This window comes from Arvicola amphibius, chromosome 13 (assembly GCF_903992535.2).
Source record: "Arvicola amphibius chromosome 13, mArvAmp1.2, whole genome shotgun sequence".
NCBI lineage: Eukaryota > Metazoa > Chordata > Mammalia > Rodentia > Cricetidae > Arvicola > Arvicola amphibius.
The window spans coordinates 69,399,890-69,412,876 of NC_052059.1; the positions used below are offsets into that span (position 1 = coordinate 69,399,890).

At 40.4% G+C, this 12,987-nt stretch overlaps 1 protein-coding gene across 1 annotated transcript; it reads right to left on the reverse strand.

Annotated features, from left to right (window-relative positions):
* Positions 1-648: 648 nt before the first annotated feature.
* Positions 649-9,537, reverse strand: LOC119799884 (ankyrin repeat domain-containing protein 7-like). Its single transcript, XM_042054092.1, has 6 exons — positions 9,284-9,537; positions 6,475-6,592; positions 5,570-5,743; positions 4,124-4,230; positions 2,154-2,272; positions 649-764 (listed from the first exon to the last, which is right to left on the reverse strand). The coding sequence occupies exons 1-6, from the start codon at positions 9,535-9,537 to the stop codon at positions 649-651; spliced, it is 888 nt and encodes a 295-aa protein (XP_041910026.1).
* Positions 9,538-12,987: the final 3,450 nt, after the last annotated feature.

Here is a 12,987-nt window from a genome sequence, read left to right on the forward strand (position 1 = left end):
AGAGTAAATACTCCTTTGTAAGAAATTTCTTCATGTAGAATTCACTCATTTTCTTTATATTTCAAATCAAGGAAGACTTAAATTTAACAAGCATAATACCTAAAGGTAAACACCCACTTATAAACAATTGAGCTGATCCTAAATGATCTATCTCAGACAGATGGAGAGCAGAATACCAGTATACAGTAGGACAAAACTGTCCAAATTGAGAAATTGCACAGACATTAAAGAGGTCAGAAGATTTTAATTATATCATAAGGTAGGAAGTATTTAATGAAAGTTATTGATTACTGAGGTTGGTTTGTGACATAATTACATTCTACTGAAACTTACCTGTGTATTGGTATGTAGTACAAAATACAAGGCTTTTGTCATAAAACTCAAGGAGAATATGTATTTCTAATAATCCTATTTACTGCAGTGTGACTATCGAGGGCACGTGCTACGTAAAGTTGATTTCTCCTTTATTCAAAGGCAGTACAGATATCAGCATTAATATAAAATAGCAATGTTTTGACAATATATTTTCACAGTTGAAAGTTCTTTGAAATAATTTCTTAATTAATCCTGACTTTTCAGAATATTTGAAAACCACAGAACTGCATTTATACTTGATTTCCTTAACTCCTTTTTGGGGATCTAAAATCTTTATTCTTCCTTATTTTCTTCAGGGGTGGTAGGAGCAGTTGGAGTGATTCTTACCTTTGTTGAAGGTGACACACTTTCTCTTTGATTGTTCTGATTCCACTCCAGCTGCTCCTCCACTGTGACATATGTTTAAAAGTGATCATCATTTAACTATTCAGATAAAAACACTTAGCATGTTTTCTAGATTCTTTATTTTTGAGTCCCTAATATATCTTACACTAGGTGTTTACATATAACTTATTGAAACAGGATCTCATTATGCAGTCCAGCTGACTTTATACCCACTATATGCATCATGTTGGTCTTGAAATCAAAGAGATCTCTGTGCCTCCTGTTTTCCAAGTTCTGGTATTAAAGGCATGGGCAACAAGGCCCAGCCTAATAACTCTAAATTCATTCTTCAACAGTTGGTGATGATTAATGACTGCTGTCCTCCCCACCTTCCCTCATAGAGAAGAAACAGAGAAAATTTAGCTCTTGATTAAAACACACTCACACACACACGAATGATAGCAGTGCTTTTTTCCATATGATTTGCTTTGAATGCTCCAGTAACCTTGTATTTGTATGCTTGTGGAGTTAGTGTTCCTGTTCCATTCATCTGCCTGCATGTCCCTATGGCCCCACAGTACTATCTGACAGAACTCTTTGGAGGCATTTTGTTGAGTACTATGCTCTCAATGGTCAGTATATGAAAAAGTATTTTTTTTTTGCTACTGCCTGCATTCTCAGAAGCCATGACAGTTGTGGTACCTTCAAATTGTTTTAACAGTTCATTCATGTGTGAATACTGAAACCACTGTCTGGCTGTTTCTTTGTTCAGTAAGCCTTTTTGTGTAATCCTGAGTCTTTGAAACTCATGACCAGCTTCAAAACTCAAGGAAAGCAACACTCTTTTGTCAGCTATGTTCTTCCCAGGACACAGCCAAGACTGCTGTACTTTAGGGCCTATTGCCAGTATACTCCGGACCGGCAGCTTTTTTCCCCTAGTTTCTGCTTTGGCTGTCATCGCGACCTTGGAGCTTGTCAGGGGACTTTGCACCTGCGGTGTGAACCTTGTCCAAAATAACACCGCTGCTGAAGTGATCTCCAGCAAACTGTGGGAAAACCTTCAACCCTGACCATTATTTCCAATGTCTTTTTAGCAGATAATGATCCCCAGTCTTATTAGATCAACAATCTAAACTTAGCTTTTCATCTTCATATTTGACATGCATTCCTGTTCACATGTGTGTATGCATTTGTTTCTGTTGATCCTAGTGCATGGTTTTTTTTTGTTTGTTTTGTTTTGTTTTGTTTTGTTTTTTGTTTTTCGAGACAGGGTTTCTCTGCAGCTTTAGAGCCTGTCCTGGAACTGGCTCTTGTAGACCAGGCTGGTCTCGAACTCACAGAGATCCGCCTGCCTCTGCCTCCCGAGTGCTGGGATTAAAGGCGTGCGCCACCACCGCCTGGCTCCTAGTGCATGGTTTTTAGGTCAGAGGACATCCTTGACTGTTAATTCTTGCCTCCTAACTTAGTTTTGAGGCAGAGTTTCTTGTTGTTAACAGCTGTAAAAGCAAGACTACCTAAAGTATATCTTTCCAGACAATCTCCTGTCTCCATCTCCCATGTCCCTTGAGGTTCCCTGAGATTAAAGATGCACACCTGCACATGAGGCCCTTTCTGTGTTCTGAGGAATTGAACTCTGAAATCTTGGGTTTGTGTGATAAGCACTTTATTCCTGAGACATGTTCCTAGTCATGAATTCCTAAAACTGTGCTATTCCATGTCAAAGTCACAAGCACACTTTCTCTATTTGCTTCAAGAGTACAGCTTTACAAATTTGTTTATCTTGTATTAAAGGAAGAATAAATGACCTCAAATGGTTCTTCTTAGAGGGAAGCACAGCAACTCTAACTGGATTAGAGGTTTAATTGAAAGTGCTCTGCACTCAGAAGCCTTAGTTCCATAATTAATAGCAATACACTCATAAGCACCTCTTTAATTTAGGCTCAAAGTCTTCTTTAAAAAAATTGAGTGTTTTAGAGCCAGATAGATGGCACATGGGAGTACATAACTGTCACGGTAGCCCAGAATTTGAATACCTGGAATTCAACAAAAACTCAGACACTGTGCAATGTATCTATAATCCCAGCACTTTTATAGTACAAAGGAAGTGGAGGTAGTAAGATATCAAAGAGGCTTCCCAGCCTGCTCACCTGAGTAAGTAGCCAAGTTCCAAATAAAAATAGAAAACATGCCTCAAATAAGATGGAAGGCAAAGCAATCACACAGTGTTGTACTGTGTCTTGGATGGGAATATCAGTGCATGCGTGTCCTCTGTCACAAAAACAAGTACATGAAGATGAGGGGTGCTAAACCATGTTTAGAATATATGCTATGTACAAAGCATATTTTCAATAAAGAATACACAGCACACAGGCTTTACTTTTTAATTAATCTGACTTTAAACTTGCATGTATGAACAAAAAAGGTAATCATTTGATTTTTAATGCTGAATTCATCTTAAATACCAAGTGTCCTATTTAGAGCTGCCATTTCTGTGATAAAACAACATGACCAAAATGAACTTAGGGACCAAAGGCTTCATTTGGCTTATATGTCTACATCATAGTCCATCATTAAAGAAAGTCAGGGCAGGAACTCAAACAGAGAAGGAAGCTGGAGGCAGGAGCTTACAGAGGCTATGGAGGGGAGCTGCTTACTGGCTTGCTCATTCTGCTTTCTTATAGAACTCAGGACCATGAGCCCTGTAACTGCACCTCCCATGATGTGTTGGGTTCTTATCCATCAATCACTAATTAAGAAAATGCCTTACAACCAGATCTCATGGAGGCATTTTCTCAATGGAGTCTTAGTTCTTTGTACTCATTTTGGACAAGTGTCTTTATGCAGATTAGCTGTTTCAGGAGTTTGGGTGCACAGATTCACATCTGACCAACACAGTGTCAAGATATTTCAGACAGGACAGGGGAAAAATAATAGCAGCTGGTAATATCATCCAATTGATGGTACCCTAATCTATTTGCTTATTCAAAATTCACTTAAAGCAGAGTGAGTGATCAAAGAGACAACATGATTTGAAAAAAAAATTTAAGTTGAACATATATAAGAAGAAAATATATAAGGAACAGGCTAAAAATAATAAAATTATACATTTCAGGGTTGAAAATAAAGTTGACAGTTTTCAAAGTAAATATCATTAATGTGAAGTTGCCTTAACAAGTAGAAACTTGCCAATCAAGTCAGATTAGAAATGACAACTTGTTTTTAAATGGGAAGCTGAGCCCTGGTACACACTGTTCCTTTGTTTATATTGGAACAGTCTCTTTTCCAGCTCACACTCCCTGTGAGCTAGTCTTTCTCAATATGTGCTTATGAGTTGAAGCTATATTCCTTCTAGCATTTTAGTGTTCATTACTTAAGCAATGACACCCTCAAGAATGGCACTAAGATAGTAAAAAAGAAACAGTACCTATTTGGTGTAAGCTCTGAATCTGCATCGACACCATTCTCAATTAAAAACTCCGCCATTGCATGGTGATTTTCAAATAAAGCGAGTTTATATGGTGTCAAACCATACTGTAAAGGAAAAATTTCATTTTATAAATTGACATGCTTCTCAACTGAAAAATGTATCACAGATTTTGTAAACAAAATGAGTCACAAAAGGATAGATTTTCCTTCAGCCCTTGCTACAGATTCACACACACAGGGTTTCCTTTTCGTTTGAAACATCTTCCCCGTCCAACAATGCCTGTCAACACCGCTATTTCCAGAACTTCCCACAAACGCTTGCTGGTTCCAAGTTTCTTAGCTCCATGGAGATGTGCCTCCATTGCCCCAATCCTAAAACGTGGAGTAGATTTAGTACCTCTGTTGAATGAGTGAACTCAAGTGGCATCTCTGGAGCAGTGTCTCAATCTGTTTTTCAAAACTATTTTCCCTAACCTAAATTTTTTCTCCCAAACCAAACATCATTTCCTATTGTAGTGGTCTAAAAAATGCTGGAGGAAGACCTCAGACTCAAATGGTATGTAAACACAAAGAGTGCTTATTCTTCAGAAATAGCCAACATGCAACAGTCCATCACCCATATAAAATGATAATGAGGACCACGGACAAGGACATACAGGCCCTTTTAAAGTGGACATGAGGACTTCTATCTCGTTAATCTTTTAAATATCTTTTCAATAATTGGGTAGTCAGGGAGCAGTTACATGGGGGAGGCATGTTGATTGGATAGAACAAGTAACAGTTTCATCCATTGTGGAAATTTTGTGTTACATATGGTCAGTAGCAGCCAGATCCTGCAACTCTGGTCTCACAGCCTTATAAGACCAGGTTTGGAACTGTTTAGCCAATTGGCTAAACTTGACTGGGGGACTTCCTGGATTCAGGCTGAGGTCATTAATTACAATGGAGTCACTCCTTGTCTAAGATAGAGTCACATTTTGGCCCCTTCATTATGTACATATAAAATCTGAAAAAGTTATGTGAAAATGTCTTCTCAGTATGTTTTCTTCAATGATCAAATTTCCACATTTACCTGTGTGCCTGTGACCTTCCCACTCTAGCCTCATCTCTGAGGGACAAGCCACATCAGTAACTTCTTAATTGCAACAGATTTCTGTTTTTTCACAGACATTTATCTTAAAATTATTTTTCTATTGTTTGTGTGTATGTGAAGTATGTGTGGATCCAAGTCCTCTACTTGTTCAATTTTAAAGTAAAGCCCAAGTCTGAAACAAAATGTTCTGTGCTGAGTTCCTTTAAGTTACCCACAAAACTATGAAAAAGATTTGGAAAAAATGCTTTACCCTGAACAGATTCCGTGGAAATGCTTGAGCTTCAGAATGTGGAAAGTGATCTGAGTGTCATTGCTGGAAGTACATTGTGAATGAAGTTGAATGATTCTTACCACTGTTCTGGCTTTGATATCTACATTATACTCTAGAAGTTTGCTGAAGATTTTTATGTTCCCTCTGCAAATGGCATTGTGGAGGGCAGCATCCCCATTGGCATCTACAATGTGGGGATCAGCACCGTGCCTCAGTAGTATAGAGATGCACTCTATATTGTCCCGCTGGGTGGCCTGTGGGTATTGTATAAAGAAAGAGATACTGAAATCAAGAACTTGAATAAGCATTCCAACAATTCCATTGAATAGTTACCCTTGGATCAGACCAATTGTTTAGGTTATGCATATTATCTGTCACTTTTGGAGAGAGGGTCCTCAAAGTACCCAGACTTTCCTAAATCCATAATCTCCCCACCAAAGTTTTCCAAGTGGTAGAGTTTCAGAGATGTGCCACCACACCTAGATATTAAAGCATTTTACTAGCACTGTTTGGCCATTGTTGTAGTGGGGGAGGTTGCTTGTTCATTTGCTTGTTTAACTTGACACAGGTTGAAGACACTTGGAAAGAAGGAACCTCACTTGAAGAATTGCCTCCACCAGACTGGACTCTGGGAAGCCTGTATAGTATTTTCTTGATTGAGGTTGATATGGGAGGGCACAGTTTCCTAGGGGTGGTGGCATGACTGGGATGGTTGTCCTGAGTAGTATAAGAAATCTAAGCAAATCTTGGAAAAAGTCATGGAAAAGCATCATTCCCCCATGACCTCTGCTTCATTTCCTGCCGCAGGTCCTGACTGAACTCCTGACCTGGTTTCCCTTCTTGACTGACTGTGATGTGTAATTGTAAGCCAAATAAACCCTTCCTTTCCTGACATGGTTTTGGCCAGTGTTTCATCACAGCAACAAAAACCAAATGAGGATAATTTCTAATCCATTTTATACCAAAAGTGTTTCCCGATAGCTGCCTTAATCAAGGGTGTGCAGCCTTCATCATACTTCAGGTTAATATCGGTACAGTCGTTGGATGATAGCAATGTTACAACATTTGGATGGTTATGGGCAGAGGCGTAGTGCAGTGAACTCCTACAAATTGAGAGGATATTTTAGGAAATTACAGATTGTTATGTAAAGGCACACTCAAGTGTAAATAGTAGACACCAATGTGCATGTCCTTCTGAGGTAAGAGAAGAAACTAAAATTTTCTTATTTACGTATTTCTCTACTCAGGTGTTCATATTCTGTGCTAGGCATAGTGCATGGCTGTCCCATTCAAGGCGAGTGCTCTATCATAAGCTTCATCCTTCCTCAGAGCAGCCTCTCTGGATAACAGGAGAATGCCCAATAGATTGAACTCAGATTGGATTTGAATCCCACTCTAATCACTGAGTGTTACTAGTTACAACATAGACTTCCTATGAGCTCCACAAATCAATCTCTCCATCTGTAGAATGGGGATTCAACACTGCAGCTCTCTTACACAGTGCTGCTGTGAGGCTTCAACTCACATCTTCAGGAGCATGTACAAATGCTTCCAGCACCTGACAGCTCAGTGTTTTCTGGATACAATTATGATTGGCCTTCCTAATGGTAACAAACACAATATTTCAGTGAAGAGAAATAGCAATTATACATACTGCAGATGTGAAATTTTTTATTCAAGTATCTTTACATTATTTTAAAACTATATTCCCTAAGCTGGCCTTGAACTTGGTAATCCTCCCAGTAGGTAGGAATGCAGGCAGTTCCACTGCACCCATCTTACTCTTCATTTCACACTTTAGCATCGCTGATGTCTGCCACTTATAATTCATGATATTTTATGTCTATAATTGGCAATGTTTTTTACTTTGCTACCATACAAATAAAAGGTCACCATGCAGTCCATTGTTCCTTACATCCAATGAAATATGACACAATCCACATACACTTCTAAAAGTCACATGTATCTATGTAAATTTCAGCTCTTAAGACTATGAAATGTAAACATATTTAGAATAGCAATAACAACAAACAAAAATCTAAATTTTCAGTCATCAATACTTTAATTTTTTCATTTCGCAATGCCCAGAATTAGTGTTTCCATATTTGCTGCCAACAGGGACACAACATAGTCCTCAGACAATAGACAGAATATCCATGTTAATATATACACCAGGTGTTATCAAATGGCTTTGCCTTATATCTCCATGCATTAGCACCAAAACTGAGCAAACCTATCCAGAAGGAGATAACCCGTGGTATCATAGCTGCCTTGCTTTGATTTAAAAAAAAAAGCCTAAAGACAAAAAATACAAGGCATTCAATTGAGCATGGTTCATTGTTTTCAATATTTAAATTTATAGAACATCAGGAAAGCTGACTGGACAGAGAAATGTAATATTTTAAGAATAAGAGGGTCTTGAGAGCTAGTTGATTTTTAGGCTGTACAGTAGATATCTAAGTTACGTGCAGGGAATAAGTGGATTGGCAGAATGGGTAAATACGGCTGGAAAATTTAGTGTTTTTAGAGAATACACTTATTAAGCAAAAATACTTTGAAACAATAATTTCCTGTTCTATTATTTGTATGAAGCTCTAATTTGGAAGATTGAATAACTATAGACTAAATAACCTCATAACTACAGACATGATCAACAAGCATGTGAGCTACAGAGAATCTACTGTTGAAGGCCATCGTTTCCTGCCTATAATCTAGTGAGAAATAGGAAACAAGGACTAGGAAAGAGGTCTGCAGTGATTGTTACAACTCAATTGGTAAATCACTAACCCTGTAAGCCTGAGACCCTGACTTCAGAACCCCCAGCACCTTGAGAAACTGGTGCTGGAGATGTGGATACAGGATGATCCCCAATGCTTGCTTGACAGCAAGTCTAGGTCAATCAGTATACTCCAAGACAAGCAGTCAAACACAGTGGGGATTTGGGTGAGAAAATCTGTGTAAAAAGCTGAGGTGGAGGAACCACAGGGTGGTTCATCAGGTGAGGGCACCTTCTGGCAGAGCAAATGGCCTACGTTCAATCCCCAGAATCCACATGTCAGAATACAGCTGTCGATATTTCTTGTCTGACCTTCACACACTTACTTGGCATGTGTGAGGCAGAAGTGCACACATACACATGATTTTTTTAATGAGATGAAAAGAAATTTTCAAAGAGAATGTCAACCATGAGACTTCATGTATGTACCAAAACACACACAACATGTATATAAGGGGCCAGGGGACAGAGTTATAGTTCAAGTTGAAGATTTCCTTATGAAATTCCTCACCAAGCATGAAACAGACATAAGATTTCTTGGTGATTCTTTGTGGGTTCTTTTTTCATCTTTGAGTTGGCTTTTTATGTGAAAATTTATATTATGATGAAATATTCTGTGTTGCCTATAACATAGCATTAAAACATATACATCAAGGGTTGGAGAGATGGCTTGCCATTTACAAGCTCTAGTTTTTCTTAGCTAAATTCCTTTAAAGCCCTCAATAAAGTGTTCTAAAAAAGACGATGTAAATGGATTTGTAAACTAACTGAAGTTCTTTGTTTTGCTTCTCTTAAAGAAAGCCTAGGAGCTGCCCTTCCAAGGTGTGCAGGTTTCAGGTGCCTAGGAGCCTAAAGCAGGTACAAAACCCAGAGGTCTCCATGAAAGAAGAGCCTTAAGCATGACATCTGCCCTCTCTCAGGCTGCAGATCTGGAAGGTATGTTTCTCCCTGGTAGACCCTGACTGTCCCCAACAATTTCTGCCCCTCCTGCCCCTCGCCCCTCCCCAGGCCCCATTACCTGCCCCTCCTGTCACATTCATTAACATGGTGTTCACTGGCATTGATGAACCACTCCACCGACGCCACATCACCCACACTGGCTGCCCTTTGGAACCGCCCCACAGGGTGATAGCCAATTAGGTACAGGGGAAATCGCTGCCTTCTCCTACCCAAGCACCCACAACCCAGGCATGCAGGCCACAGGTGGGTGTACCAGCGAGTCCGCTGAGGGGGTCTAATGGTAAGAGCATCATACTCAAAGTCCTCCTGCATGTTGAACCTCAAGGCTCAACAGGCCCTCCAGGCCCGCCCTGCCCTCCCTGCCAATCGGTCCTCCTGCCCCCCCCCTCCTCCCCTGCTCTCCCGGCCCCCAGGCCCTCCTAGCCCTCCTGGCCCTTCCTGCCCCCTGGTCCTCCCAGCTCCCCCGGCACTCCCACACCCCCTGGCTCTCCCAGCCTCCCCTCCCAGGCCCTCCCGGCCCTCCCGGCCCTCCGGGCCCTACTGACCCTCCCTGCCTTCCCCTTTAGCCACCCGCACCCTCCCAAACCCAAAAGTAAATGTTGAAAACACTGGTTAAGTATCCCCACTGAACCAAATAAGCGTCCCACTTGGAAAGGTCCTTGGATCAGTGTGAGCTGAATTCTGCTTCATTCTTAGCAACATAGTTCCATGGGCATAGTGATGCGCTATGAGCTCACAATGGTACTCAGCAGCTGTGTACCATGTGTGTGTTCTGCACATGCCCATGTCAGACTCCAGGGACAAAAGCATACAGTGCTCAGTATATGTAGACAAATATTCTATGTTTTCTCTTTTAAGGATGTTATGGTTCCGATATGGGAACTTCAATCTGAATACCCACAGAGGTATAGAACCTAGTAAGGGACCAGAAGGGAGGAGAGTATCTCTCAAGAAAGGAAAAAGTCTAGAGTGTTATGTAGCTATAAAGGAAAACTAGAATTGGATGGTTTAATGAAAGGGAGATAGGACAGAAAGGTAAAGGAGGGAAAATGGAGAGAGACAACCAATACTAAAGGTCCTTTGAAAAACTACCCTACCCTAGGACACCGACTACCCTAGAAGCTTCCTATACATATGTGAAAGGAACCCACAGGGAGACAAAAAACAACAGGGGAGAGAAGACTTCAACTAGATATCTTGTGCCACCAAATTAAACCTCCAGTGCCAGGAACAAGTTACAGCCGGTTGAGTCATTAACCAAAGGGACCCATGGAAACCACCAAATAGCACAAGCTATTGCCAAGGCTCTTGGTTGCTCACACAACCAGATGTTAAGGTCTTGTTTCTGGAGGTAACACTTCTGTCACTGAATATGGAGAAGTTGAGCTGGTGTCTAACTACATTATTCACCTACTAACCACAGTTCACTGTACTGGAAGGTACTCTTCATGCTCCTGAAGGAAAAAAGTAGTCCTCAATACCGCTCAGCACAAACCCTTCAACCTACAACCATACCCAAATGGAAGGAAGCTCACAGATATCTGTAAATTTATATCTAGGGGATCCAACACCCTCTTTTCTCTTTGAGGGCACCAGACATGCACACAGTGAACACACATATATGCAGACAAAACATACAAAGACATGAAATAAATGTGTCTATACATATTGAGAAGTTACATTTATGTAGTAAGTTCACTCTTTTAAAGTATATAACCCAGTAGGTTTTTTTTACTATATTCTTAAAATTATGCAACCATCATTCTATTTACTTTTAAAATAATTTTGTCATTCAAGAAAAAAAATCCTTCATTCATTAGTAGTTACTCTTCATTTCTCCAGACCCCCACCACCTATTAGTTACCAATCTAACTTTCTGTTTCAAGTGTCTCATTCTAGGTATTTAAGAGAAATCAAATCATCTAATAAAGAAGTGTCCCATTCTTCAGTCCTTTGGCTACTTTCAACTGAACTTAATGTTTGTGATATTTATTCATGTTATAGGATGTATCCTTTCTCTACCCCTTTCCATGACTAGAAACTAGACCACTGTATTAACATGCCACCCTTTGTTTACCTACTCATCAAGCAGTAGGTAATTGGGGTTTCTCCTTTTTTCCTTATATAAATGCTCAGGTGCTAGTGGCTGATTTTAATCTAAATTCCAGCAGTAGTGTAGCAGGTTCCTGTTCTCTGGCATCTTTACACCCTAACATGTGCCCCAGCACCGATTCGTGCTAGACAAGTGTTTTACCTGTGACTTATATCCTCAGCATGCAATATGTACTTTTCAATTTTTAGACCATATTTTGCTCTCCAGCTTCAACCTCATATGTGATACACACACACACACACACACACACACACACACACACACACACACTTCTACCATGTGATAGGATTGCAGAGCTGTGCCACCAGGATTGACTTATCTTTTGTATTTTCACCATCTTAATGATATCAAGTATCATCTCACTGAAATTTGACTTGCAACACTTGATGGCTGATGGTGTTGAACATCTTCCAGTGTGCCAGTGGGACATTTGGAAATCTTTCCAGGTCCCAGGGCATGAGGGTGAGGTTCAAACTGCGGCTGGTAAGGGACAGAAAAATATGCCATGTAGATAAATATTGAGTGCAAAGTTTTATTAAAAGGGGTGGTGTAGTGGGGAGAAAGGGATGGGAGGAAGGAACAGAGAGAAAGAGAGAGGGAGAAGGAGAAGAAAAAAAGGCCGAGACCTGCTTTCCTCAGTGGGGAAAAAAGAGAAAAAGAGAGAGGCGAATGGGAGGGAGGGATGGGGAGGTAAACCTATCAGAATTACACCTGACTTCTCTATGGAAACCGCGAAAGCCAGAAGGTCCTGGATATATGTACTGCAGAAACTAAGAGACCATGGATGCAAGCTCAGACTACTATACCCAGCCAAGCTTTCATTCACTATAAATGGAGAAAACAAAATATTCCAGGATGAAAACAAATTTAAACAACACATAGCCACAAATCCAGCCTTACAAAAAGTAATAGAAGGAAAATCACAACCCAAGGAATCCAACAATGCCCACAACAACTCAGACATCTAGCGACCCTTCACCAGCACAACTCAAAGAAGGGAAACACACAAACTCTATTACCAAAAATAAATAAATAAATAAATAAATAACTGGAGTTAACAACCACTGGTCATTAATATCACTTAATATCAATGGACTCAATTCACCTATAAAAAGGCACAGGCTAAGAGATTGGATACGAAAACAGGGCCCAACATTCTGCTGTTTACAAGAAACACACCTCAACCACAAAGACAGACATCTACTCAGAGTAAAGCATTGGGAAAAGGTTTTTCAAGGAAATGGGCCTAAGAAACAAGTGGGTATGACCATACTAATTTTTAACAAAATTGACTTCCAACTAAAATCAATCAGAAGAAATGGAGAGGGACTTTTTTATATGTTTTTTTATATTTAAAAATTTCCATCTCCTCCCCTCCTCCTCCCTCTTCCCTCCCCTCCCCTCCACCCATGCACCCCCTCCCTCTCCAGGCCAAGGAGTCATCGGGGTTCCCTACTCTATGTTAAGACCAAGGTCCTCCTAACTCCCCCCAGGTCCAGGAAGGTGATCAACCAAGCTGAGAAGGCTCAGACAGAGCCCATCCATGCAGTAGAATCAAAGCCCAGCGCCATTGTCCTTGGCTTCTCAGTCAGCCTCCACTGTCAGCCACATTCAGAGAGTCCGGTTTTGTCTCATGTTCCATCAGTCCC

Coding starts and splice junctions, on each gene's coding strand:
- LOC119799884 (XM_042054092.1), bottom strand. CDS start 9,537: ATGCAGGAGGACTTTGAGTATGATGCTCTTACCATTAGACCCCCTCAG. Junction 2,273..4,123: donor TCAGAGCTTACACCAAATAG/GTACTGTTTCTT, acceptor CTTTAATCTCAG/GGAACCTCAAGGGACATGGG. Junction 765..2,153: donor CCTCAAAACTAAGTTAGGAG/GCAAGAATTAAC, acceptor CATATGTCACAG/TGGAGGAGCAGCTGGAGTGG.